The following is a 27,334-nucleotide window of genomic DNA, read 5'->3' on the forward strand; positions in this document are numbered from 1 at the left end:
GACACAAACTTGTCGTGACCTGGTCATTTACCCTGGTTAAGGACCTAGAATCAGAGTCTTTGTGGTGGAATAAAATTATTAAGTAGAAAAGTTTTGTATCATCCTTGTTTATATTGTTTTGATAGTGGTTAAAGCATCCTGAGACCATTCATGTGTGTTGTCACCACTCAGCCAAGGCAGTGGGCTTACTTACAATTTTGCCTAAGAACACAGCCATGAATACATAAATGTACAAAAACATCCTCCACTTCTCCCAACCATCCATGAACAGTTTGTTGTTGAACAATGCATTTTCCAGCATGATGGAGCACCTTGTCATAAGGCAAAAGTGATAACTAAGTCCTTCTCTCCTACACAGTCTTCCTGTAATAATCATCTAACTGCTGCTCAGGGTGGACTATCCTGGAGTCCACCCTGAGCAGCAGTTAGATGATTATTACTGTCCCTTAAGGCAGCCAGCAGCCCAGGAATTGATGTGGTCACGTCACCTCAGAGTGTTCAGATACCTGACAACTGAGTAAACTAAAATAAAACTGGACCATGTTCCAACTGAAGAAGATGGTAAAGTCCAGTGTGTAGAAACTAGATAATAACTACAAACTGTAGATAACAATAGGGAGTGTCATTAGTTATATTACACCATATTATTCTCTAATATTATTGTATATATTATCTGATTTATTATGACAAACACAAATAATATTTCCAAATAAATTATTCTCACATATGTTTCAGTTGATCAGGTTATTAATGGAGGTTAGCTTCCCAACCAGAAAACACCCCTGGATCACGTGTAAAAGAAACGTCACAATCTGCAAGAGAAGATGATGTCTTTTTTGGCATTTTGATGTCATTTTGAAAGAACATTGTGCCAATACTAAAAAAACACAGCAGATGGTGGCGTAGGACCAAAATTCTCACCTACATACACATTTACAACAGCCGTACAACAGTTTCAGGAACACTGAGTTTATTTTTTTTTAAATGTATTAGCTTATCAAATATGTTAAATTATTAAAATAACATAAAATGTGTTGCCTAATGATGATAAAATTATAAAATAAGTGTATTGTGGGTATTTAATTTAGACTGTGGACATAGCTCATAGAAATTCCATGCACTTATTATATAGATATTTATTGAAGGCTTGAAAGTCATCCTTTAACTTTACAATGAAGTCATTGGGGATGTTGTTGCACTGAGAGTTGAAGTGTGAAATAACTGTTAAACAGATCAATTCATCACAGGAACAACTGAGGATTAAATTAAATTTAATTACACACAGACTGTATTACAAACAGTATTTTCCAACCAATATTTCATAGGTTGTAATAAGATTCTTAGCTGTTTATTTAGTTAGATGTAATCTTCCTCTGTGAGCCCACCTTTCCCTTCTTCTTAATCTGTGAATTTATATTCGTCTTCCATCTTCTCTTTAACCTCTTACGGACCTCCGCCTATATCCATTGTCCAACAAAAAGTGGTACAGCTCCCACATACTTTGACACACAGGGGTTGAAAGAAGAGATTCTCTAGTTTCAGAAATGAGTTTCAGATTGATTCTAGGCCTTACTGGCACAAAGTTACAGGGGTTTGAATGCAGATTTTCCTGTCCGCCTGGGTTGTTTACCTGATAAACTGATTAATCTTAATCCACATGTCTTGGCTTTCACCAAAAAAAAAATTTCAAGTCAAAAGACCCAAAAATGGATTTTATATGAATATTTTTCTACGGCCATGGTCGTCTGGTGCAGCGTTTTTGTGTACTTGTTTACTGTATAACTTTGAAATAAAAGGCTGCAGGCTCAGTCTGACAAGCCATAAATAAGCCTAGACTCTCTCTCTATCACTCTGGTGTGAAAACAGGCCTGTAACTTGACACCCTGAGCTGTGAGAGGGACAAAAGGTCAGGGATTACGCAACAATTCTTCTGCGCATCCAGTTCACGCAGACACAGGCAAAGAATGTAAGGCATGTCGCATACCGTTGGAATCGTCTGCTTATTGGCTAAACGGCTGTATAGGTCCCAGCCCATTTCATTGCTATTGGAAGGAGTAATTGTCAGTCAAAGGCGGGTTCCCAAAAATGAGGTCATGCCACCATTGGCTTCCCAGCCGTCTATCTCTGCCATACAAGCACCGATTGGCTCAAATGAGGGCTTATTTGATTCGTTAGGACCTGGGCTATAAATATGACGTAGCTTTGAATTTTTGAATATCCCAATTAGGAGTTAGAGCGGCAAAATGAGATGATGGCGCACTTCTGTTTCCAGTTTTCAGAACACTAACGGAATATTTGCGGCGCGACCAGAGCGTTTTGGATTAAAAGGCTTACAGATTTCAATTCCTTGGACCTGTGTGGATTTTTGTGGATTATTTGTGTTGGAATATATTACCCCAGTGAAGAAAGAGACACGTCTAAAGGTAAGGGAAAAACCGGTCTAGCGCCACCTAGGTCAGTTTTGTCTGAAATTTTTTTCTAATTGTATGAAGGCTGTGAATCATATTGTGCTTTGTGTGTGGGCTTAAAAAATTATTGAGAGTATAAACTTTACTAGGTAAATAGGTTTTTTCGTGTTTTTGGAGGATTTGATGCTTTAAAGTTGAATTGAAGCTTGTTTCTGGGTCATCCCCTAGTGGTCACTTCTACTTCCGTGCCGTGTACGGCACAGGGCCCGTAAGAGGTTAAATCCACTTTCAACAGCTATTCATCTTCATCTCTCGGCAGGGAGAATGGTGAGCAGCTGAGCATCAATCTGCTCAAGTCTTGCAAGACTCTTAATTTCAAACTCCTGCTTGTTCTTTAGGACACAGACTAAGATGACTTTCTGAGTCTCATCACATTAGTTCTGTAACTGATTAACCTCAGACTGAAACTCTGGCTTTTCCTTGTCTATGGCCATCAGTTTTCCCAGAGAGTTGACATGATCTGTAAGGTGCTTGGTGGACACCTCAGTGTAGGTTGTAGAGATCATGTTGACAAAGCTGGCGATGTTAGTGGCTTGAAAGGATTGATTGTAGAGTGCGTGTTCTCAGGGTTTTTGTTAGGTGGATTTTCATAATGTTTGACACTATCCGAAAGAGGTGCACCATCTTCTCCCATTCCTTCTTCATTATTACCATCACACCCACACCCTTCACCAGCATTTGCATAGTGGTGTTAAACTGACCTGGCATTCTCTGATCCCCTTTCTGAAGCTTTCACCTTCCCAGAATTACTCAATTCTTCCTACAGCATTCATGGTTCGGGAGACGGATCAGGAGACTTTGTGACAGATTTTCTTTTGCTGTAATATGGAGGTCTTCTGGGCCATTAAACTCTGGGGCAGTAAGATGGAGTTGGGGCAGTAAGGTGAGTAGAAGGCAACTGGGTGTAGAAGTATGGTGATGGTTAATATTATGGGGTATACAGTATCAGGGAAAGTAAGATGACGGGTAGTAATGTGAAAATTGGGTCAGTAGAGTGAATTAGAGGGGCAGTAAAATGGGGTGTTAGGGGACAACAAAGTAAGGTGTGACAGTAATGTGAGGGAGAGATGGATCAGTCAGGTAGCGGGCAATAGAGGGCAGCTGTTGCTCTGAGCAACTTTGCTGATGCATAGAGTGCAGTAAGGGGAGAGAGGAAGGTAAGTAAGGTAAGGTGGGGGCAGCTAGAGGCTATTACAGAAATATCAGCTTGTATCTGCTTGTCTGGGTGATAAACATGGCAGGACCTTACTGTAAATAGCAGATGTTGCTAGTTCCCAGAAAATCACACACATATATGTATGTATATATGTGGCGGGGCCGTGGATGGCAAGGCTTGACACCATATACAACTAAGGATTAGAGCAGACTATGCCACCCCGTTTCTAAAAACGGGGAAATTTATACCAGAAATAGAGCACACAGGTTTGTTACCACTGAATGCAGGAGACGTGGATACAAATATCAAATACTTTTATTACACAATAATTAATAATAAAAACTGTGACCAAACAGACAAAAAAAATAAAGAAAAACAAGAAACTTTCTGGCGGAGGCTTACCAGTAGGGTAGCTAGCTGAACACTGAGTATCCCAAGACACACTGCTCCCAAACACTCACACCACACCCACTCTAAGTGAGGAAAATGCAGATATCAATGGCAAACAAACACTGTGAGAAACACCACCACCACAGGGCCAAGACAGCTAGCTTCCCTCACTGGGGCCTCCAGCTCCTGAAATAAACAAAAGAATAACAAAAATTAGTTCAACTCACAATCAACCCAACAACTTGCATTAGAATAAGTGCACCCGTAAAGGGGAACACAATGGACAATTTACTGGCCACCAGGATCAGACAGAAGAATATAACACTAGGTTCGTGTCAAACAGCTCAAACCTAGACATGCCATGGAGCAGCAAGGGGTTAAACAAGAAGAGCACAACCAAGAGGAAAAAAATAAAGCAAACAATGCACATGAAGACAACAGTCTTCAAATTAAAGCACACTAATTACAAAAAAAACAAGTTAACAAAAGGACAAAAACTTAAAGCTGAAAGAAGTCTTCAACACAGAAAACTCAAAATCAACATTAAACAAAACAAACACGCTGTTGGTGGCGATATAACAACCGGTGAAGTTGAGCAGGCACCGTTAACGGAACCTCTCGCTCAAGACGGCTCGAACTAACCACACTTCACCTAAACCACCAGCATGAGCGTGACAAACAAAAACAAAAAGTAATCAAATATAAACAGTCACGGTCATAAAAATAGCACCAGAACAAAACAGTGCAGTCTTCACGTGGTCTAAGGAGCATTCGCCATGCAGTCCACAGCAACGATGTGCTTACGAGCAGATGCACTAAAATAAATAAAAGTTAATAAAATCAATAGTCAAAAACACCACCCCGATAATGCTCAAAAGGACTGAATGTACATACCCGGAAGTAGAGCGTGAAGCACGAACTTCAAATATGCAGGTAATCCAGAGCACACACAACCTGGAGTGAAAGACAGCCTGTACCCAACAGCAACGTCGTACCAATCGGGACCATAACCTGGCTATAAACAAATACACCTTAAATAGTGCACAGACGCTAGCAGCAACGTTAGCCATACAGCTGGATACATACCTCCCGCTAGCTGCGCGCGCGCACCCACACAATGATTGTATGATGCCTACTAGTGATGGCCAGTTCGTGAACGAATCGTTCTTTTGAACCAGTTCTTTTTAGTGAACTGGATGAACCGGTTCACCAAATCGGACTGATTCGTTCTAAACAGTTCGTGACTTGAGTCAGCGCTGATCCACAAGTTACTAAAGTTACTCACTTTCAGTCATGTCTGACAGTCTGTCCGACTCTAAATAAACTAATATCCCGGAGTTATATGTAACTCCTGTACACTGAACTGACATGTTGTGCTGAGAGAACTGTGAGCGCGAGCTGTTGATACTGCGCATACGTGAATTACTGAACCGATACAGCGAATCATCAGTACACTGAACTGAGAACTGTTTCGGACGCGTCCGAGAACCAATGAGCTGTTGATACTGTGCATGCTTGAATAACTGAACTGATACAGCGAATCATCAGTACATTGAACTAAGAACTGTTTCTTTCGGACGCTCCCGAGAACCGATGAACTAGTACAGCGAATCATCAGTACACTGAACTGAGAACTGTTTCGGACGCGTCCGACATACTGCTGATGCTGCGCATGCGTAAACCTTCAGAGCAAATTGTACATATTGGGATATGCATAGTAACTAGTCATAAGCTATTAAACATTTTTATTAAAAAAAAAAATCAATATATGTCACTCAATATATGTCAGTTAATTTTACTATTGACTATTGTGCAGGTTAGTCTGTATTTTTTATATGCCGCTTTTTGTAAATTGATGATTAGTTTATTAACTTTATATCTTTAAGACACGTAAAACATCCACGTTTGCACATCGATGCCTGTACTGCGTTTTTTAGTTGCAAAACTTAAATGTAAGAAATGTATTCAACTAAAGTTATGATTACAAAGAACTTTTCGAATGTGTTAAATTGATTGTATTAATATCTGCCGGCAGCGGGATAATGGAATTTGCGTCATACGTCATTGTGAATGACGTCATTATGGCAGGACATAAAAGAACTGGTGAACTGGATTTTTGAACTGGTTCATTAAATCGAACTGTCCGAAAGAACTGGTTTGCGGAAAAGAACCGAACTTCCCATCACTAATGCATACCCAGGTGACAAACTACGCCTTAAATACACCCGGAGCAGCAGCCAATAGGCTGTCGTACCTGTCATTCAGGTGAAAACCGCGTTTAATAGGGTGGTACCTAGACTGCCCTAGTACATATATATATATATATATATATAATGGAAATGGTGCTTTAATGGAAATGGTGCTATACGGGGTTTGGATCCTGTACTGGAGACATAATGGAATTAACCAATGGAATTTGTACCTTGTTTTTGGAAAAATCTTTATCGGGTACTTTTTATACATTAACTCTGCCAAGGGCAGTCTGCCTTTCAAGAAATATAGAATATACAATTTTCTATCAATGAGCCACTCTAAAACTGTTTGTTAGGTATAAGGTCTGTATATGGACATCCAAAAATCTGCTTTGTGCCTGTGTCAGTTGGTAAAAGTACTATATAAATAAAATGTCAGGGAATTCATACTTTTATGAGGATGTCTCCAATATGGCACCCGTGTGGTCGGCTGCCAGTTACGCTTTGATTTTTTTGTTTATTTTATATATTTATTTACATAGATACCATTATATTTATACAAGATGGTCATCATTAGATATGACAGAGCCACCCTTATATCTATTGAAGTACAATCTACTCACCCTTTGCTGCTTTTATACCGTGACCCATTCTGGCCAAGCGAGATCCTGAGGAAAAACAAAGGATGTGACCCGTATCAGCGTCCATGAGGGAAAGGAGCCGGCATCAGGAACCGGCTGATGGCACGCGCATATCGCGCTCCCTTAAGTAGTGTCCTGTTAGCCAATGTCCACTCTCTGGAAAACAAGCTTGACGACCTCAGGGCAAGTGTCAAGTTCCTGACCCTTAGATCCAAGATGGCGCCGCTGTGTTTGACCTGCCACTTGCTCCTCTGTTTTTTCATGTATGTTTTTTCTACCGTCTTGTCATTAACTGTGTATGATCGCACCATGCTGATGGAACTGCATTGCACAACTAATCGCCTCTTAAATACCCAGTCGTTTAAACCACCACTGCCACTGTTGACATTAATTCCTCCTTTCCTGAGACACCCTGTCTGTCTGCTACCAGGCAGGAAGTGCCACAGAAGATGCGGTCGGAGAGGCGGGTTACATGTCAGGCTGAGGTCTCACCTGGATTCTTCTCCGAGAGGTCAAGATCAACCAGGATGTGACAATGCTAGAAGATCGCGGGAATGCTACCGATGGCTTCGGCTGGTTGGCTCCAACACTGGCATTCCGTTTCTGTGTCCCCGCCGCGCTGAAACATCCACCCTGGGTTGTTTCCAAGGAAATCTCTGTCCAATTCCTCGTGTGACATCTTCGCCTGTCAACTTGTCCACGTTCTGCATGGCACTTTGTAACACCAGATCGCTCAATAACAAAACATTCATCCTCAATGTGCTTTAACTCTCTACATTTGATTATATTATCTTCTGGTAAAGGAGGTTCCTGTCTTTTGTATACTATCTGCTTAACTCACTTTGTTCTAGAGTAGTGTGATTTGAATTGTGTTATATTCTATACCATTGTTGATTTTATAGTGTTGGTATTTGTTGTTCTCTCAGCTGATTAATCAGGAGTAGTTTCAGTCTCCTGTAAGGTGTGGATTGGGGTCACTTTACAGAGACAGACCTTTTGAATGTCTCTGAGAAGCTACATGCTGCTAGATCAGTCAAACTGACATCCATCCTTATCCTCCTTGACCTTTCAGCAGCGTTTGATACGGGTCAACCACAAGACTCTCTTATCCACCCTTAAGAGTCTTGGGATTTGTTTGCTTCCTACCTGGAAGGACGCTCGTATCAGGTAACATGGAGGGGAGTGACATCATGACTCTTTACTGGCGTCCCACAGGGCTCAGTACTTGGTCCTCTTCTTTTCTCCCTGTATACTCACTCTCCTGGTGAAGTTATTTCATCACATGGCTTCTCTTACCACTGCTATGCTGATGATACACAACTTATCTTCTCTTTCCCACCCTCAGATGCCACAGCTTCTGACCGGATCTCAGCATGTCTGGCAGAAATTTCATTATGGATGACTGCTCATCAGTTAAAGCTCAATCCTAGCAAAACTGAACTGCTGTTCATCCCAGGTGATTCATCCCCAGGTCATGATCTTGCTATATCCTTGCACAACGATCTGATCTCCCTTTCAGCCACAGCTCACAACCTTGGGGTAACCATGGACAATCAACTGTCCTTTTCCTCTCATGTTGCTAATGTGACTCTCTGATTTCTTCTCTACAACATTAGAAGGATTCGGCCATTCGGTCTACCTATGAACGCAATCTGTCCTCTGCAAATGATCCAAAATGCAGCTGCCCGGCTTGTTTTCAACCTGCCAAAGTTCTCGCATACCACCCCGCTGCTGCGATCCCTCCACTGGCTTCTGGTAGCTGCACGCATCAGATTCAAAACACTGATGCTGGCCTACAAAGCCAAAAATGGACAAGCTCCCTCTTACCTCAAAGCCCTCATCATTCCTCGCACTGAACCCCGCAACCTCCGATCTACCAGCACAGCTCGACTGGTTCCACCATCACTCAGTGTAAGAGGCAAGTATACTACAAGACTCTTCTCTGTTCTGGCACCAAGGTGGTGGAATGAACTTCCCCTAGAGGTCCGGACAGCTGAGTCACTAGCTATTTTCAAGCTGCGGTTGAAGACCTACTTATTCAGGAAACACTTCAACTAGCACTTCTTTCCTTATCTTTTGCATAAAAAAAAATACAACCTTTGACACTTTTTCATTGTAACTTTGAACAAATGTTTTAAACTCATGGTATCTTAAGTATGCAACCTAGCGAACCAGCATTAATGTATTCAATGTTAGAGATTTAAGCACTTATGTATGTTGCTCTGGATAAGGGCATCTGCCAAATGCTGTAAAGGTAAATGCAATGATGTCATCTCCTCTCACAATCTGGATCTGTTTTCCCTTACCGAAACTTGGCTTCTCCCAGGTGACATCAGCGCCTTTTCGGAAATCCTCCCCTCTGGTTACCTTTACCTAAACACGCCGTGGCAAACGTGTAGGGGTGAGGGGTTAGCCACCATACATAGACAGTCCCTGAAGTGCTGCCAGTTGTCCACTAGAGGGTATTCCAGCTTCGAGTTACAAGTATTTGTGTTTACATTACCCTGTCCGATTTTATGTGCAGTAATCTACCGGCCGCCCCAAATTGAATTAAAATTAAATAATTTTTTACTTGAGTTCTCACAGAGTTTCTAGCAAAGTTTGCCAACATTCTAATCTGTGGTGACTTTAACATTCGTGTTTGCTGCCCCTCTGATAAACCTGCTAATGAATTTAAGGCACTTTTAGACTCATTAGATCTGGCTCAATCCATTTCCTGTCCCCCCCATAGGTTAGGTCACACTCTTGAATTTATTATCTCTCGTGGAGTGATTGTGTCAACCTGTGAGGTCATGGATTTTCCCATCTCTGACCATTCTCTCATACGGTTTGACATTTGTGCTGTTCCACCTGCACCAACGTCTACTGCCCCCCTCAACGTCACATTATTACATCATCTACAGTCGATGATTTTGTTGCTGCCCTTTATGTTTCTGATCTCGCCTCTACTGCTGAATTGGCATTGCCTCTTTGCCCAGACCGTTTCCTCGCCTCCTTCCATACCATCTGCTCGCAGATTATGGACTCTGTTGCGCCCTACAAGGTAAAGTCGACCAATAATGCATTGGACCCTTGGCTCAATGATAAAACTCAGGCCCTCAGGTGCCGGTGTAGACAGGCTGAGTGAAAATGGAAGAAGCATAGGCTGCAGGTGTCATTGGAGATGTTCTTGCAAGTTCTTCTGTCAAGAGACAGTCTTGCCACCTATCAGAGTGCACTGAAGGAAGCTAAAGGACAAAACCTTTCTGCTCTCATAATAGCAATAGCCACCACCCTGGAATTATATTCAGCACTATCAATTCTGTTATAAATCTGGTGTCTGTCGCCTTGAATGACGTATCTGTAAACATATGCAGCACATTCAAGCAACATTTTTTGGACAAGGTTTTGTCTGTTAGGTAAACCATTATGCAAGTCCTTGCTGTTGCCATGTCTACTTGTGCAGCGCAATGTGTGTTAGAGAACTTTGATGCAGTTACTCTGGTGGACCTCATGATCTCCAACAACGATGAGGCGGCCTAGCTACAGGAGACTAAAAACCTCGAAAGATGGTGCCAGGAGAACAATCTTCTCCTGAATGTCAGCAAGACTAAGGAGTTGATGGACTTCAGCATGAAGCTGGAGCGGTCATACCAACCGCTAAACATCAACGGGACCCCAGTAGAGAGAGTGAACAGTTTCCGGTACCTAGGTGGTCACATCACACAGGACCTGTCTTGGTCCCGTCACATCAACACCCTAGTGAAGAAGGCCCGGCAGCGTCTGTACCACCTGAGATGCTCAAGGGACTTCAAACTGTCCTCTCGTGCTAAAAACTTTCTTCACCTGCACAATTGAGAGCATCCTGACACAACACTGGGAACAGCACTATGCAGGACAGGCGAGCCCTCCAGAGGGTAGTGCGGTCAGCTGAATGTACCATCCACATCGAGCTCCCTGACCTGCAGTATGCAGTGCTGGACCAGGGCCAGGAAGATTGTAAAGGATCTCAGACATCCCAACAATGGACTCTTTTCTTTGTTGCATTCAGGGAAATGCTTCCACTCCTTGAAAGCAAACACAGAGAGAATGAGGAGAAACTTCTTCCCACAGGCCATCCGGAGTTTAAACCAGGAAACACCCAGTATCTAGTACTGCACCTCTCCCTCCATCTTCACTTCACATGTCAGTGATGCACAAATAAAAATAGACCCAAATGCAGGATAGCTAAAATAAACTGGTTTATTAATTCAAATGAACACCACTAGACCACAGACCCAATCAAAAACTTGACAAATGATGACAAACAATGAGGATTCCGTACTGCCATAGGCAACGCAGCACGGCTAAATACTCATGACAATTAAAACCTAAGGAACAGGTGTGCATAGGCATGGTGGAATAAACAAGGGCGGGGCAGACAAATGACACATAACATAAACAAAAGCACATGGCCAAAAGTCCAGGCTGGATCCTGACAACTCAATGGAAAGCTATATCAAGGTGGCCTTGAGCAATGGCTACATAAAACCATCTACCTCTCCAGCGGCTACAGGATTGTTTTGTGGAAAAGGAGGACGTGTGAATGAGAATTTAAAATGTAAATGATTTTTACTGTTCTTCACAACTCTCAGGGATACATGACCCAATATCGTGTGTCCCACACCTGCCATGTCTCTCTTTGTCTCACAGCGAGACATGGCAGGTGTGTCCCACACCTGCCATGTCTCTCTTTGTCTCACAGCAGTATTGCCAGGAATGACCCAACCACCGAACCACCCTCACCCATCGGAATTGAGGGGGCACCCACCTACCTTGTAAGAGAAATGTTAGACTCCAATATAAGGCACAGATTTACTGTAATACCTAGTGAACTGGAAGGGATACAGTGCAGAAGAGAGGTCCTGGCTAAAAGCGCACGACACCCTAGACTCTTCTCTCACAGATGAGTTCCAATGAACCCACCCTGAGGCCAGCCCCAAGACCCAGTGGATGCCCTCAAAAGAGGTGTACGAAGAATGGGGGTTCTGTGACAGTTATACCAGTTCAATTCAATTCAATTCAAGTTTTATTTGTATAGCGCTTTTTACAATTGACATTGTCTCAAAGCAGCTTTACAGAACATAAACATAGAACATAAGGTTAATATAAAGAATAAAATAAAGCTTAATAGAATGCAAAATTCAAGATTAATATTAGATATATTTAGTTCACAATGTGTTTGTATATATCCCCAATGAGCGTGTCTGAGGTGACTCAGGCAGCAGTGGCAAGGAAAACTCCCTTAGATGGTAAGGAAGAAACCTTGAGAGGAACCGGGAACCCATCCTCATATGGGTGACACTGGAGGGTGTGATTATAAAAATACAGTCAAACAGATGTTGTATAGATGCAAAGGATCAAATGGAGTTCACATCTTTTTAGTATAGCAGAGTCTAACTGTAGCTGATAGGTCTCTAGATGCCTCAGGATTCACTGAGTCACCCTCATCTTAGTGGAGGTCCAAAAACTTCATCGCACGGAAGACGATCGGAGCTGGTAGAGTTTCTGGATGCCTCAGTATGGGTAGAAAGAGAGAAGCAGTGGACAGAGATTAACATATCTGCTGTTCATAATATTTGCAAGTCTGATATAATAATGCACAGTATTATGGGATGTATTATGTATAATGTATTACGGCTGATGTTGTGGGCCAGAGGCATGCAAGAGATGTTATCAGACACCGGCATGTACTGGATGGAGTTACAGAACTCTACATACCTGATACTGATTTTCTTAATACTGGTTCTCAGCAAATAAATAATAATAAATATCAAGGTACACCACGACCAATTATTAACTTATCCGTCAATAGACAGACGGACATAGATAATACAAAGAGAAGGAGAAATAGGGAAAGAAAAGCTAAACGTAAGGGGAAGAAACAAAGAAAGATTGATGTAAAAATCCAAAAGGTTGAAGAATTGGTTGAAGAGTTAAAAGATCTGAATATGAGTGTTTAAAAGAAGACACTGAGGGATCAGACGCTGTACCTAGACAGCTGGAGAAGATTCCAAAAGAAAAAAGAAGACTATAATGCATTATGTGTTATTATGTTTTATTTTCAGAATGTTCAAGAAAAATTCTGAAATGCTTTTCTTTTACTTATAATCATGTATCCTCATGTAATAGAGTTGATTAGATTAATCTTGTGTATTTTACTGTAAACTTTCTAGTAGTAAACACTTATAAAGCCTACTGTGTATTACTGAGAGTATCTGCACACACGTGTTTCAAGGCCTGCTATTAAGAGTAAAGCCTTCTGTGTATTCGCGGGGAGTAATCTGCATGCACAGTGTTTTATAGCTTGCTGTCAAATTCCACGGCAAAAGAAAGCTTCAGTTCCATATAATCACAGCCTGAGAAGTTGCAGGAAGTATGACCATATACAGAAGTGTTAACCGTGAGTTTAGAGAAGAAAAGAAATAATCAGCGCACACAGAGTCGGCTGGCGAGATATGTTTGAGAATCCAAGAAGTATTTATGAAATAAGATGGTAGCCATCTAAAGGGCACAAAGCCAACCAAACCTGACAGCCAAATCTGGCCACAGTAAAAAAGTATAAAAGCCTGCCTTGAATCACATTGAGTGTGCATTCTATTGTAAGCAGCCTAGTGCATGTTATACTTTAGTTGCATCATAGAACAAATGCAAGTTTACACTTGGAGAGTGTTTCTTGGTTTGTTATAATCTTTGCATCTTAATACCTTTTACTTATTCAAAGTACTGTTTGATTATTTGAAGGAAGTTTTTATTTGTAATCTTTTTCTTTTTCTTTTACATATATTACCATTTATAAACCATTAAGAGCCTTATACGTGAGTAGCAGCAGTTTGTAATCAATTCTAAACTTAACAGGTAGCCAGTGTAGAGATGATAAAATTGGGGTTATATGGTCATACTTTCTTGTCCTAGTGAGATCTCTGGCAGCTGCATTTTGGACTGGGTGATATTATTTTCAAAAGACAAGTTGCTGTCTAATATAACACCCAGGTTTTTCACTGTCGAGCTACTAGTAACAGTACATCCCTCTAAATGGAAATTAATTTGTAAGAGTTTCTGGGTACTGGTTTTTGGAACTATAAGTAGTACTTCTGTCTTATCCGAGTTTAACAACAGGAAGTTGCAGCTCATCCAGTCTTTTATCTCTCTGACATTGAGTTAATTTGGACACTTTGGCTATTTCATCTAGTTTTGATGAGATATATAACTGTGTATTGTCAGCATAGCAGTGGAAATTAAACTTTTCTAGTATTTTAGACATAAATGGAAGGTGTGAAATGGGTCTGTAATTTGATAGTTCATTTGGATCTAAGTTAGGTTTTTTGTTGAGTGGCCTAATGACTGCCAACTTGAAAGACTGTTAAGCGTCACCTATTTTATTCCTGATGCCTTCGATTTTATCAGTGAAGAATCTCATAAATTCCTCACTAGTGAACTTTGGAAGTGTGTTCAGTTCTCTGTTGTTTTTTTTTTGTTAATCTAGCCACTGTGCTAAATAAAAACCTGGGGTTGTTCTGGTTATTTTCTATGAGTTTGCTCAGATGCTCAGCCCTGGCAGCTTTTAGAGCCTGTCTGTAGCTGGACATACTGTCCTTATACGCAATTATACGCATAAGTAGCAACAGTTTGTAATCAGTTCTAAACTTAACAGGTAGCCAGTGTAGAGATGATAAAACTGGGGTTATATGGTCATACTTTCTTGTCCTAGTGAGAACTCTGGCAGCTGCATTTTGGACTAACTGTAGCCTATTTATTAAAGATGCAGGACAACCACCTAGTAATGCATTACAATAGTCCAGTCTAGAGATCATGAACGCATGAACTAGCTTCTCAGCATCAGATACAGACAGGATGTTTCTCAGCTTGGCAATATTTCTAAGGTGGAAGAAGGCTGTGTTTGTAATACGGGTTATATGATTTTAAAGACAAGTTGCTGTCCAGTATAACACCAGGTCTTTCACTGTTGAGCTACTAGTAACAGTAAATCGTTCTAAATGGAAGTTAAAGTGTGAGAGTTTCTGTGTACTGGTTTTTGGAAAAATAAGTCAGAATTAAAATTAGAGTTATTCCAATATTTTATCTCTTTAAGTGATACACTTTATTAAAAGAAATTAGCTATTTCATCTGGTTTTTATGAGATATATAACTGTGTATCGTCAGCATAACAATGGAAACTAATCCCATGCCTTCTAATGATGTTCCCTAATGGAAACATGTATATTGAGAAAAGCAGCGGTCCTAGAACTGATCATTGAGGGACCCCATAATTAACTGACAATAAACTGGAGGATTCACCATTTAATTCTACAAAATGGTATTGATACATTTAGTTCAGCATTCAATACAATCATCCCTCAGCACCTGATTGGGAAGCTGAGCCTGCTGAGACTAAACACCACCCTCTGCAACTGGATCCTGGACTTCCTGACTGGGAGACCTCAGTCAGTCCGGATCGGGAACAGCATCTCCAGCACCACCACACTGAACACTGGAGCTCCTCAAGGCTGCGTGGACAGTCCACTGCTGTTCACTCTGCTGACTCACGACTGTGCAGCAATGCACAGATCAAACCATATCATCAAGTTCACCGATGACACGACTGTGGTGGGTCTCATCAACAAGAATGACGAGTCAGCATACAGGGAGGAGATGCAACAACTAACTGCCTGGTGTAGAGCCTACAATCTATCTCTGAATGTGGATAGAACTAAAGAAGTGGTTGTGGACTTCAGGAGAGCACAGAGCGACCACTCTCCGCTGAACATTGACGGATCATCTGTAGAGGTCGTCAAGAGCACCAAATATCTTGGTGTTCATCTAGTGGAGAACCTCACCTTGTCATTCAACACCAGCGCCATCACCAAGGAAGCCCAGCAGCGTCTCTACTTCCTACAAAGGCTGAGAAAGGCACATCTCCCTCCCCCCACCCAGACCATGTTCTACAGAGGGACCATTAAGAGCATTCTGAGCAGCTGCATCACTGTCTGGTTTGGGAACTGTACGATCTCGGATCACAAAACCCTGCAGCGGATAGTGAAGACAGCGGAGAAGATCATTGGGGTCTCTCTTCCCTCTATCATGGACACTTACACCACACGCTGCATCCGCAAAGCCAACAGCATTGTGGATGACCCCACAGACCCCTCACACACACTCTTCACCCTCCTGCCGTCTGGAAAAAGGTACCGAAGCATTCAGGCCCTCACAACCAGACTGTGTTCACTGTGAGATCAAGCAGTGGGGCTGGAGAGCTTCATCCAGAAATCCATCGGGCTCTCTCAGCCCGTCATCCCTGGCAGCCTGTCATCTTCTCCCACTCCTACTCAACCGGCCGTCCTGGACGCCAAACCTATGCAGCTGGGCTCCCAGAGACTGTCCCGGAGAGAAAGGGACCGCCGCCTGGCCATGGGAAGGTGCCTGTACTGCGGATCACCGGGACATTCTGTCACTCGATGCCCCACACACCCCGTTCGTGCTGTGGTGAGTACTGTTGAGCTCTCCACTGACATCTCACCCTTATCCAAGCTCACTGTGTCTCTTCTAACCCCCACTCTATCTATCTCTGTACGTGCCCTAGTTGATTCTGGCTCGGCGGGGAACTTCATCTCCCAGGCTGTCTTGACCGCTTACCCTTCCCCCGAGAGAGGGGCTGCCAAAGGGGAAAGGGGTGGGTGAAGCACACCGGTAGTGACGCTCCAAGTGGGGCTATTCCATCAAGAGGAGATCAGGTTCCTGGTCCTGGAGTGTTCCACCGTCAGTGTGATCCTGGGGAGACCATGGTTACAAAAGCATGCGCCGAGGTGCTCCTGGGATCCCTGTGACGTCCTGGAGTGGAGTCTCCACTGTAAGGAGCACTGTCTCCCCAGCTTCCGATGCGGTTCCAGGGGGCTATGATCGGCGCCACCCGGGTGGAGAAGGCTATGACTACAACTCGGGTGAACATCCCCGAGGAGTACCTTGACTTTGAGGACTTGTTCAGTGCCCAGGCCGCCACCTGTCTCCCCCCTCATCGACCCTGGAAATGCTGCATTCATCTGCTCCCTGGTGCTAAGCTACCCAAGGGCCGTGTGTACCCGCTGTCCACTCCTGAACACCAAGCAATGGAGGAATACTTCCAGCAGGCTCTTCGTCAGGGGTTTATCACACAGCAGCATCCAGCTTCTTCTTCGTGGGAAAGAAGGATGGAGGTCTTCGCCCCTGTATTGATTACCGGCAGCTGAACTCCCAAATCGCTCCTCTTCCGTACCCCCTCCCACTTGTGCCTGCTGTTCTGGAGGACCTTTCACCAAGCTTGATCTCCGTAGCGCGTACAACCTAATCCGCATAAGGAAGGGAAACGAGTGGAAGACTGCCTTCATCACACCCTTGGGGCACTATGAATACTGGGTCATGCCGTATGGCTTATCCATTGCTCCAGCCGTCTTCCAGGGGTTCATGAATGAGGTACTTCATCCCTATCTCCAGAGGTTCATCATGGTCTACATATGGGCTGAGTATGCCCAGAACTCGCTCCGCCAGGACACTACAGGACTCACCCCTTTCCAGTGTGTGTTGGGGTTCCAGCCACCCCTGTTCCCTTGGTCGGACGAGCCTAGCAATGTGCCTGCAGTCGATTCCTGGTTCCGGGAGAGTAGTATGGTGTGGGAGTCTGCACACACCCAGCTGCATCGAGCCCTCCGCAACACCCGCCGACACGCCGACGCTCGGCGGCTGGAATCGCCACACTTCCGTCCTGGGGACCTGGTGTGGCTATCTACCAAGGACCTGAAACTGAAGTTGCCCTGCCGCAAGTTGAGCCCTCGGTTCATTGGGCCCTTCAAAATCGCACACCTGCTCCTCATTACACTGGCCTATATAAGCACCACATTCGCTCCATTCCAGCGCCCATCATTGTTTACTGTTTCCAGTGTGTTTACTCTGCCTGCTCGTTTCATTAAACCCTGTTTTGCTGGTGCCTCGGCTTCTGCCTCTTTCACTTCGCCTGACAACTATACAATATTTCAGTCATTTGCTGTTTTTTGCACAATTCCATATATTATCCCAAGGACCTGCTGCTAAGAAACTGTTCATTCTAATGTTACTGCATGAAATATTGTTTGAACATTCAGTATTCACATACAGTATTTACACTAGTCGGTCGGTGCTGTTTCTGTTTACTGTTTATTGTTTTTTGTGTATCGTATTTATTGTACTTTTTGTATTGTCTTATAACTTTGTGTCTGCACTGTCTTTTGTCCTGCACTGTCTTGTCTGTCTTATTTGTCTTGTCCTGCACTATTTGCACCAGGTTGCACAGTTGCACTTTATGTGGCTAGGACTACTTACATGTCCTTATCCCTGTCTTTGTTTTATGTAGCACCATGATCATGGAGAAACGTTGTCTCATGTCACTGTGTACTGCAACAGCTATATATGGTTGAAATGACAATAAAAGCTCATTGACTTGACTTGACTTGATCATACAGGTAGGATCTAAACCAACTTAAAGCCTGTCCATGAATTCCAGTGTAATTTTGTCAGTGATCTAGGAGAATGTTGTGATCTATAGTGTCAAATGCAGCACTAAGGTCAAGTAGAACTAATAGTGACATACAGTCTTGGTCTGAAGCTAAGAACAAGTCATTTGTAACTTTAACAAGTGCAGTTTCTGTGCTATGATGGGGCCTGAAACCTGACTGAAACTCTTCAAAGATGTTGTTCTCCTGTAAGAAGGAGCTCAGTTGAACAGACACAACCTTTTCAAGTATTTTAGACAAAGTGAAGGTTTGAAAAGGGATTTGATAGTTTGTTAGGATCTAAAATGACAACTTGAAGGATTTAGGGACGTAACCTAAAGATAACTAGGAGTTAATAATATTAAGAAGAGGCTCACTTCTTTCAGTAATTTAGTGGAATGTGATCTAACACACAATATGTTTATTTAGCTGTAGTAATAAGCTTATCTAACTCTTTCTGTCCTGTACTTGTAAAGGTCTGTAATTGTGAGTGTATATGCCCCACACTGCATCAATGGTCTGCATGGCTGTCGTCCCAGAAGGAAGTCTCTTTTAAAGATGATGCACAAGAAAGCCTGCAAACAGTTTGCTAAAGACCAGCTAAGGACATGGATTAGTGTGGAACCTTGCTAAAGATATTAATTGAATTAAAATATGTGCAGATTTTTTTTGTTTTTTTAATGAATGAATGAATGAATGAATAAATAAATAAAAAAAACAAACAAACAAACAAACAAATAAATAAATAAATAAATAAATAAGCAAACAGAATCAAAACATAAGTTAACAGCAGAGGGTGCTGTATGGCAACACTTCTCAATATGAGAGAAACACAGTATCTCAAAGATAGCCATGCACACATACACACACACACACACACACACACACACACACACACACACACACACACACAATCATACACACACATACACACACACACACACACACACACACACACACACACACAAAATCATACACACACACACGTGCCCACACACTCTCACATACACACAAACACACATGCACCCACACACACACTCACACACTCACACACACAAACACGTTGTTGTGTAATAAGTTGTGACATATGGTGTTCAAAACCTCACGCTAACTAATAAAAGTAGGAAAAGTTCCATATTCTCATGAATGCCTGCATTATTCTGATGGACCCATTTGCAGGAGACTGGAGGTTCATCTGAGAGTGTATAGTCCCTCTTACAATAGCTTAACAAGTGTTACAACAAAGTATTATTAGTGGAGAACTTTATTAATCCCCAAGGGGAAATCAGAAAAGTAGACAAAATGAATGAAATTGCAGAGAGCGTTTATTCTGGTAAAGTGCAAACAAACAAATCCAAATTGTACGGCAATAATTTTTTTTGTCAGAATCTTCTTGTGGATTTTTCTGGTACATTTGGGTTGGTACAGTGATAGAGGACCAATTTAACATCAACACTAACACTGAAAAAATAATAAAAACATCCATTTATAAGAGTTTAGTCTTTATAATTGTAAACCTGAAGAAGGAGGTGAAGTAAACGACTTTTATTATTTTAGAAATTTATCACTTAAGAAACTACTGAGTACTAAATAATACACACAAGTAAGAAATCTTTATTTTTTGTTAAATGCAAAGTTAATGGGAAAAAGTTATACGTTATATTGTGGTATTAGAGAATAGTTTGAAGTGCAGAATAATTTTGTCACTTTACTGTTAAGACCGAGCATTAATACATACACATATATTAACATACACAAGAATATTACCTGTGAGTATTATATTTGTAATATAAATGTAATTAGAAAAAAATCAAGTTAATTAAAAGTGACAAAAATGAATGATATGATGCTCACATGATATTTATGATCACATGTGACAAGAAGCTTGAATACGAACACTGTGCTAATTACATTATAATGCACGTTTGATACTTTTGTTCATTCACTCAGGTGTATGTTTGTGTGTCTTTGTGTGTCTGTGTCTGTGTGTGAGTGTGTCTGTGTGTGTGTGTGTCTGTGTCTGTCTGTGTGTGTCTGTCTGTTTGTGTGTGTGTCTCCCTTGTTCTATATTTATGTTCTATGTGGTTCATTTGTTGTGCTGAGTGAAATAAGCTACATACTCAAGCGTAGGCTGATTCATCTTCTTCTGTGAATACACTTTTAACAGCTGCTTGAATGCGCTTTATCTCTTCTGGAGCAGCAGCAGGTAGAATGGCGAGCAACTCTTTAGCAACCTTCTCCAGTCTTGCAAGACTCTTCTCTTCAAACTCCTTCTTGTTCTTGAGGACAAGGACTATGATTGCTTTCTGAGCCCCATCACATGAGTTCCTTAGCTGCTCAACCCCAAACTGAAACTCTGGCTTTTCCTTGTCCCTGGCCATCAGTTTTCCCAGAGAGCTGACACGATCCATGATGTGCTTGGTGGACACCTCTGTCTCACCTTCATCTGTAGCTTCTGGCACTCTTTCTTCCCTTCCTGATGCTAAGTCTTTTTCCTCACTACCCTTAGACTCAGCCACAGATACTTTCCTCTCATCTCTTTCCTCAACTATGGACTCCCTCTGCCCTATGTTCGCTAAACCCAAGAAAACTTCTTCTTCTGCTCCTTGGCTTTCAGATGTGCTGCGCAACAATCGAAGAGAGCTAAGATCATCAGAGAGAAAGTGGAAGAAATCACAACTTGATGCAGATCTTGATTTTTACAGAACACTTCTTGTCAAGTTCTCCTCAGATGTGACTTCTGCCAAGACTTCCTTCTACAAGGAAAAGCTTGAAGCTTCCTCACATGACCCTCGGAAATTCCACAACATCATCTCTTCTCTGCTCAACCCCCCGGCTCCACCTTCTTCATCCTCCCTGACTGCAGAAGACTTTGCTTCTTTCTACCAGGAGAAGATTGAGGAAATCTGCCGGACCTTCACTTCAGCCCCGACTGCACTTGCATCTCAGAGTATGGATTCCCCTACACCTTCGTTGTCACATTTTTCAACTGTGGCAGCAGAAGAGATTTTACAACTCATCCAGTCCTGCAATCCTACCACCTGCCCATTGGATCCACTCCCTACCACTATGCTCCAGACCATCTCACAAGACCTCTTGCCCTTCATTTCTACTATCGTCAATAGATCCATAGCATCTGGTCAGGTACCAACTACTTTCAAGAGAGCAAGGGTTATTCCCATCCTAAAGAAACCTGCTCTGGATCCATCAGACATCAGTAACTACAGACCGGTATCACTTCTCTCATTTCTTTCAAAAATTCTTGAACGCATTGTCTATAATCAACTGTCTGTCTATCTCTCACAGAACAACCTCCAAGATCCCAAACAGTCTGGCTTTAAAGCAGCTCACTCTACAGAGACAGCCCTTTTGGATGTCTCTGAGAAGCTACATACTGCTAGATCAGCCAAACTATCATCCGTCCTTATCCTCCTTGACCTTTCAGCAGCGTTTGATACGGTCAACCACAAGACTCTCTTATCCTCCCTCAAGAGTCTTGGGATTTGCGGATCAGCTTGGGAATGGTTTGCCTCCTACCTGGAAGGACGCTCATATCAAGTAACATGGAGGGGAGTGACATCTGCTCCACGCAGACTCTCCACTGGCGTCCCACAGGGCTCAGTACTTGGTCCTCTTCTTTTCTCCTTGTATACTCACTCTCTTGGTGAAGTTATTTCATCACATGGGTTCTCTTACCACTGCTATGCTGATGATACACAACTTATCTTCTCTTTCCCACCCTCAGATGCCACAGCTTCTGACCGGATCTCAGCATGTCTGGCAGAAATTTCATCATGGATGACTGCTCATCAGTTAAAGCTCAATCCTAGCAAAACTGAACTGCTGTTCATCCCAGGTGATCCATCCCCAGGTCACGATCTTGCTATATCCTTGCACAACGATCTGATCTCCCCTTCAGCCACAGCTCGCAACCTTGGGGTAACCATGGACAATCAACTGTCCTTTTCCTCTCATGTTGCAAATGTGACTCGCTCATGTCGGTTTCTTCTCTACAACATTAGAAGGATTCGGCCATTTTTGTCCACACAGACTGCCCAGGTACTTGTTCAGTCTCTTGTCATTTCTAGACTGGATTACTGCAATGCACTGCTGGCAGGTCTACCTATGAACGCAATCCGTCCTCTGCAAATGATCCAAAATGCAGCTGCCCGGCTTGTTTTCAACCTGCCAAAGTTCTCGCATACCACCCCGCTACTGCGATCCCTCCACTGGCTTCCGGTAGCTGCACGCATCCGGTTCAAAACACTGATGCTGGCCTACAAAGCCAAAAATGGACCAGCCCCCTCTTACCTCAAAGCCCTCATCATTCCTCGCACTGCACCCCGCAACCTCCGATCTACCAGCACTGCTCGACTGGTTCCACCATCTCTCAGGGTAAGAGGCAAGTATACTACAAGACTCTTCTCTGTACTGGCACCAAGGTGGTGGAATGAACTTCCCATAGAGGTCCGGACAGCCGAGTCACTGGCTATTTTCAAGCGGCGGTTGAAGACCTACTTATTCAGGAAGCACTTCAACTAGCACTTTTTTCCTTATCTTTTGCATTTAAAAAAAAAAAAAAAAAAAAAAAAAAAAAAAAAAAAAAAACCTTTGACACTTTTTCATTGTAACTTTGAACAAATGTTTTAAACTCATGGTATCTTAAGTATGTAACCTAGTGAACCAGCATTAATGTATTCAGTGTTAGAGATTTAAGCACTTATGTACGTCGCTCTGGATAAGGGCGTCTGCCAAATGCTGTAAATGTAAATGTAAATGTGTAGGTTGTAGAGATCATGTTCACAAGGTTGGCGATGTTAGTGGCTTGAAAAGCTTGATTGTAGAGCAGATCTTTGGAGAAGAGCTTTGCGTTGTAGGAAAGCGTCTGTGTCTTCTCAGATGTGGATACAAAATCTTTAAGGGTTTTGGTCAGACTGATTTTCACGATGTTGGACACCATCTGAAAGAAGCGCACCATCTTCTCCCACTGCTCCTTCACTCTCCCCATGGCATCCATGCCCTTAACCAACATTTGTATAGCGGTGTTAAAGTCGATCTCTTTGATCTCACACTTCCTCATGGTGATCAGGATGTCAGTCAGCTCCTTTTGGTTCTTCTCCATGTTCTCTACACTCTTCTCATAGGTCTCTCTGGTCTTGTCCAGTTGAGCATGGCTCTGCTCTATGCGGAACCTGGCATTATCTGATGCCCTTTGTGAAGCTTTCACCTTCCCAGGTTTACTTTCTTCTTCATACATCATTGGTGGTTTAATCAACTCATTTGTTTTGGCTTCCTCCCTTTTGTGTTCTGGTGTATACTTTGCTAGTTCTTCACAGATCTCAATGCCTTTGGTACAGATGTTTTGAGATTCCTCTTTTGATTTGCAGTTTGGGCTTTTTTTTTTTTTTAACTCTCCCCGATTTGTTTGAACTGATCTGCCTGAAAATTTGTCTTTGTAGTTTTGTGTTTTTGATCATACAAATCTTTCCAGTTAATTGTGTTTTCAATCACAAACTCTTGAATTTTCTCTGTGCATTTTAGGATTTCTGCAGATTTACTAAAAAAAAGTTTCATCAAAGCAAACAGCTTCAGGTTCTAGTATTCTTCAGCTTCTTTGCCTTCAACCAAATCCATTGCCATTATTTCCCATCCACTAGGCAGTAGACTAAGACCATGGCTTTAGATTGAATACTTTAATGATCAGGACCACCTTTGGGCTCGTTCAGTGGAGGTTCTCAATCACAGGGTTTCAATCCCCTAAACCATGGATCAATTACGTTTGTCACCTTTGTGCATTTTCCCTCAGTAATAATGCTCGTATATTAAACAGCACTTGTCCTCATGCTCACACATGTGTATATAAAACATCTCTACAATATATTCAGAATAAAAGATTAACTTTCTGTAAATATTTTAAAGTAAATTTTAAAAATCTAATTTAGATAAGTATTCATACTCCACATTCAGTAGTTCAGAGCGCCTTGCCCAGAATCCACCAGGTGCACGGTAGCTTAGTGGTTAAGCACATTCGCCTCACACCTCCAGGGTCAGGGTTTGATTCCCACCTCCACCTTGTGTGTGTGGAGTTGCATGTTCTCCCCGTGCAAAGACTTGCATGGTAGGTTGATTGGCATCTCTGGTGTGTTCTGAGTGAATGAGAGTGTGTGTGTGTGTGCCCCGCGATGGGTTGCCACTCTGTCCAGGGTGTATCCTGCCTTGATGCCCGATGACACCTGAGAAGTTCGGATAAGAGGTAGTAAATGAATGAATTAATATATGTGAAAACTATCCCTGAAGAGGTCTGTTATAACCTGTACAACCATCATATTTCTTTTGATATTCACTGGGTATAATTTGTTTGCCACTGGGTATAATTTGTTTGCCAGAGTAAGTTAAAAACCAGTAATGACATTATACATTATTTTTACATTATATTTAAATGTATTTTTTATTAGTCAAAAAAATGTAAAACTTAATTTTTTCTAAACATAATAATTATTCAAAATAATAGTCAGCTTGGTCTTGTTTTCTTGCCTGTAATTTATATTTGTCCCTACAGAGTTGTGCTGAAGAACACAGCTGAAGCTGTTCTCATTCCACTGAAAGGTGGGGTCTCCTCCCTGAATGAAGTCTATAAGGCTCTTATTGAGGCAGATGTGGATCCTGTAACTGTGAAATGCTCCAACTATGACTACATCAGACAGCAGATAGAACAGGCTCATCAGCTCCTGAAGCAGTCAGAACAGGAAGCCAGTTCAGGGTTAAAGAGTCTGGATGAAAACTTAGAGAGACTGATACAAGAGGAGGGGATACTCGAGCAGGAGATGAAGGACACAAATCTAACTTTAGACAACTTTAGGAAAGAGAAGGAATCAAATGAATATTTTACTCAGTGTATCTCAGGGAGCTGTGGAGCAGACCAGGAGAAATCTGGATTCAGCAATAAAAACACTTCAGGCTCAGCAGAAAAGGAAACGTGATGCTGAAATCGTCACAGGTGTTGGGGCAGGAGTGTTGTTTATACCGATCATCGGATGGATTGCAGCTGAGAATTACAGCATACAATAAAAATAATGACATCTGAACTGTTTCATCATCATAACCTTCATGTGAGTGTCTGTTCTGACTCTATAGTTTGTTTCTTCAGGTCCTGCCATGATTATTGGTGGGGCAGTTCAACTGGATCAAGCAAACAAAACTGTCCATGTGGCTCAGGTAAATACATTAGTAAATCTGAACAATTCTATAATAGTATAATAAACGTCTTTTCATGCTGTAGTTTTTTTTTTTTTTCATATGATAAAGTTGTTGAAAGTTGGATACTGAGCTGTTTATTCAGTTAGATTTAACCTTCCTCTCTGAATCTACGTTGAACAGCTGCTCAAATGCTTTTTATCTCTTCTGGAGCAGCAGCAGGGAGAATGGCGAGCAACTCTTTCTCAACCTTTTCCAGTCTTGCAAGAGTCTTCTCTTCAAACTCCCTCTTGTTCTTTTGGACAAGAACTAAGATGGCTTTCTGAGCCCCATCACAGGAGTTCCGTCACTGATCAACCTCGAACTGAAACTATGGCTTTTCCTTGTCCATGGCCATTAGTTTTCCAGAGAGCTGACAGGATCCATGATGTGCTTACATTACAAACCATAATAAATAAACTGCTGAGAGCCCTGACATTTGATGGGTTAGTTATTTGCTAGACACACGAATACAGGTGGAATGTTTACGTTTGATAACACTAACTGAAGTAAATATTTGATAATTTAATACCAGACTGATTTTATTAAACATTATGAAGACGTTATGTTATTTTAAGCAATTACTTGATCTTGTTCAGTATAGTTAAATATTAACAGATAGTTAAAGCATTAACAGATACAACTGTGGGACAGATGCTTTCATTTTATTTAGTGAAATATAGTGAAAGCAATGTAATTCTTATCAGATCTGTTGTTAGAATTTTCCTTACAGTTTGAAGTAATTTATACTGACGTACGTGTCCCTTAGTGATATATGTTTTCGGATTGCGTAGGAAACCCTTCCACAATCCCACTAAGGAGTGTGTCCTAGTTTGCGCGGGTTAGTGTTGAAAACACAAGATCAACTATCAGAGTTACCTTGAACGCAGGTGTCCTTTGAAGTCCCTTGGTCTTCTAACAAAGGATCCTCTTCAAGTTCTTGTACTTAATCCATTGTTTGAATCTTTTAGATGAAGGAGTCAGACTTAGACTTTTTTGTCTTTTCAGGGTCCAAACAATGGGAGGCCTTGTTTTTTATTAAAAGTAGTGTAATACAGACAAATGTGTGTAATATATGTAAAAAAGAAAATTACAAATAAAATCTTCAAATAATCAAACAGTATTAGAATATGTAAAAGTAATTAAAATGCAAAGATTATAACAAACCAAGAAACACTCTTTAAGTGTAACCTTGAGTTTGTTCTCTGATGTTCACAGAGTATAACATTCACTGAGCCTGTCTACAATAGAATGCACACACAATGTGATTCAAGGCGGGCTTTTATACATTTCCAAGCCTTTCACCAATACGGCATACTGATTGACTTTAAACCCAACATTCCTTTCCATTCCTCTTTCACAAAACCGGTAACCCTGTGGTCAGCGACCGGTTGTTTCCTTAACGTGTACATTCCTTTCAAAAAGCACCAACTTGCAATATCATTTTACTAACTAAGACCTTCCCCCACGAGTGTTGCTATAAAATACAACAGGGTGGGTGGTGGCCTGCTCAAGTCACCTTACCCTCAGGTAGATTTGTAGTTTCAATTCACTATTAGGCTTAGATGGCACCATTTGTTTGGCTTCAAAAGCTTGGTCTGTGATGCGATAGAATTCTAGCTCCTGTTTAAATAATGCTTTGTGCAGCATCATTGTTATTGTTTACTGTCATGTTGTTTAGCTTCCAGAAGGATGGGCTGACTTCGGCCTCCTCGTCACCATGCAGACTGATGCCTCT

General features: G+C 41.9%; 2 protein-coding genes and 1 long non-coding RNA gene across 4 annotated transcripts in view; all 3 read right to left on the minus strand.

The window, feature by feature from the left end:
• Window positions 1-27,334, minus strand: part of LOC113650579 — a 54,709-nt gene that overhangs the window by 11,824 nt on the left and 15,551 nt on the right. The window lies entirely within an intron of this gene.
• LOC113650580 lies at window positions 3,942-5,244 on the minus strand. Of its 2 annotated transcripts, none has more exons than XR_007143567.1 (3): window positions 5,101-5,244; window positions 4,909-5,029; window positions 3,942-4,200 (listed from the first exon to the last, which is right to left on the minus strand). It is a non-coding gene; the product is annotated as an uncharacterized LOC113650580 (long non-coding RNA). The 2 variants fall into 2 exon arrangements; XR_003442452.2 differs by having other exon boundaries at window positions 3,942-4,829.
• On the minus strand, window positions 19,667-24,488 carry LOC125145228. The gene is made up of 2 exons (XM_047816489.1): window positions 23,142-24,488; window positions 19,667-20,796 (listed from the first exon to the last, which is right to left on the minus strand). Exons 1-2 carry the CDS (start codon window positions 23,621-23,623, stop codon window positions 20,484-20,486), a joined length of 795 nt encoding a protein of 264 aa, XP_047672445.1. The 5' UTR covers window positions 23,624-24,488; the 3' UTR covers window positions 19,667-20,483.

This window comes from Tachysurus fulvidraco, chromosome 7, assembly GCF_022655615.1.
Source record: "Tachysurus fulvidraco isolate hzauxx_2018 chromosome 7, HZAU_PFXX_2.0, whole genome shotgun sequence".
NCBI classification, from domain to species: domain Eukaryota; kingdom Metazoa; phylum Chordata; class Actinopteri; order Siluriformes; family Bagridae; genus Tachysurus; species Tachysurus fulvidraco.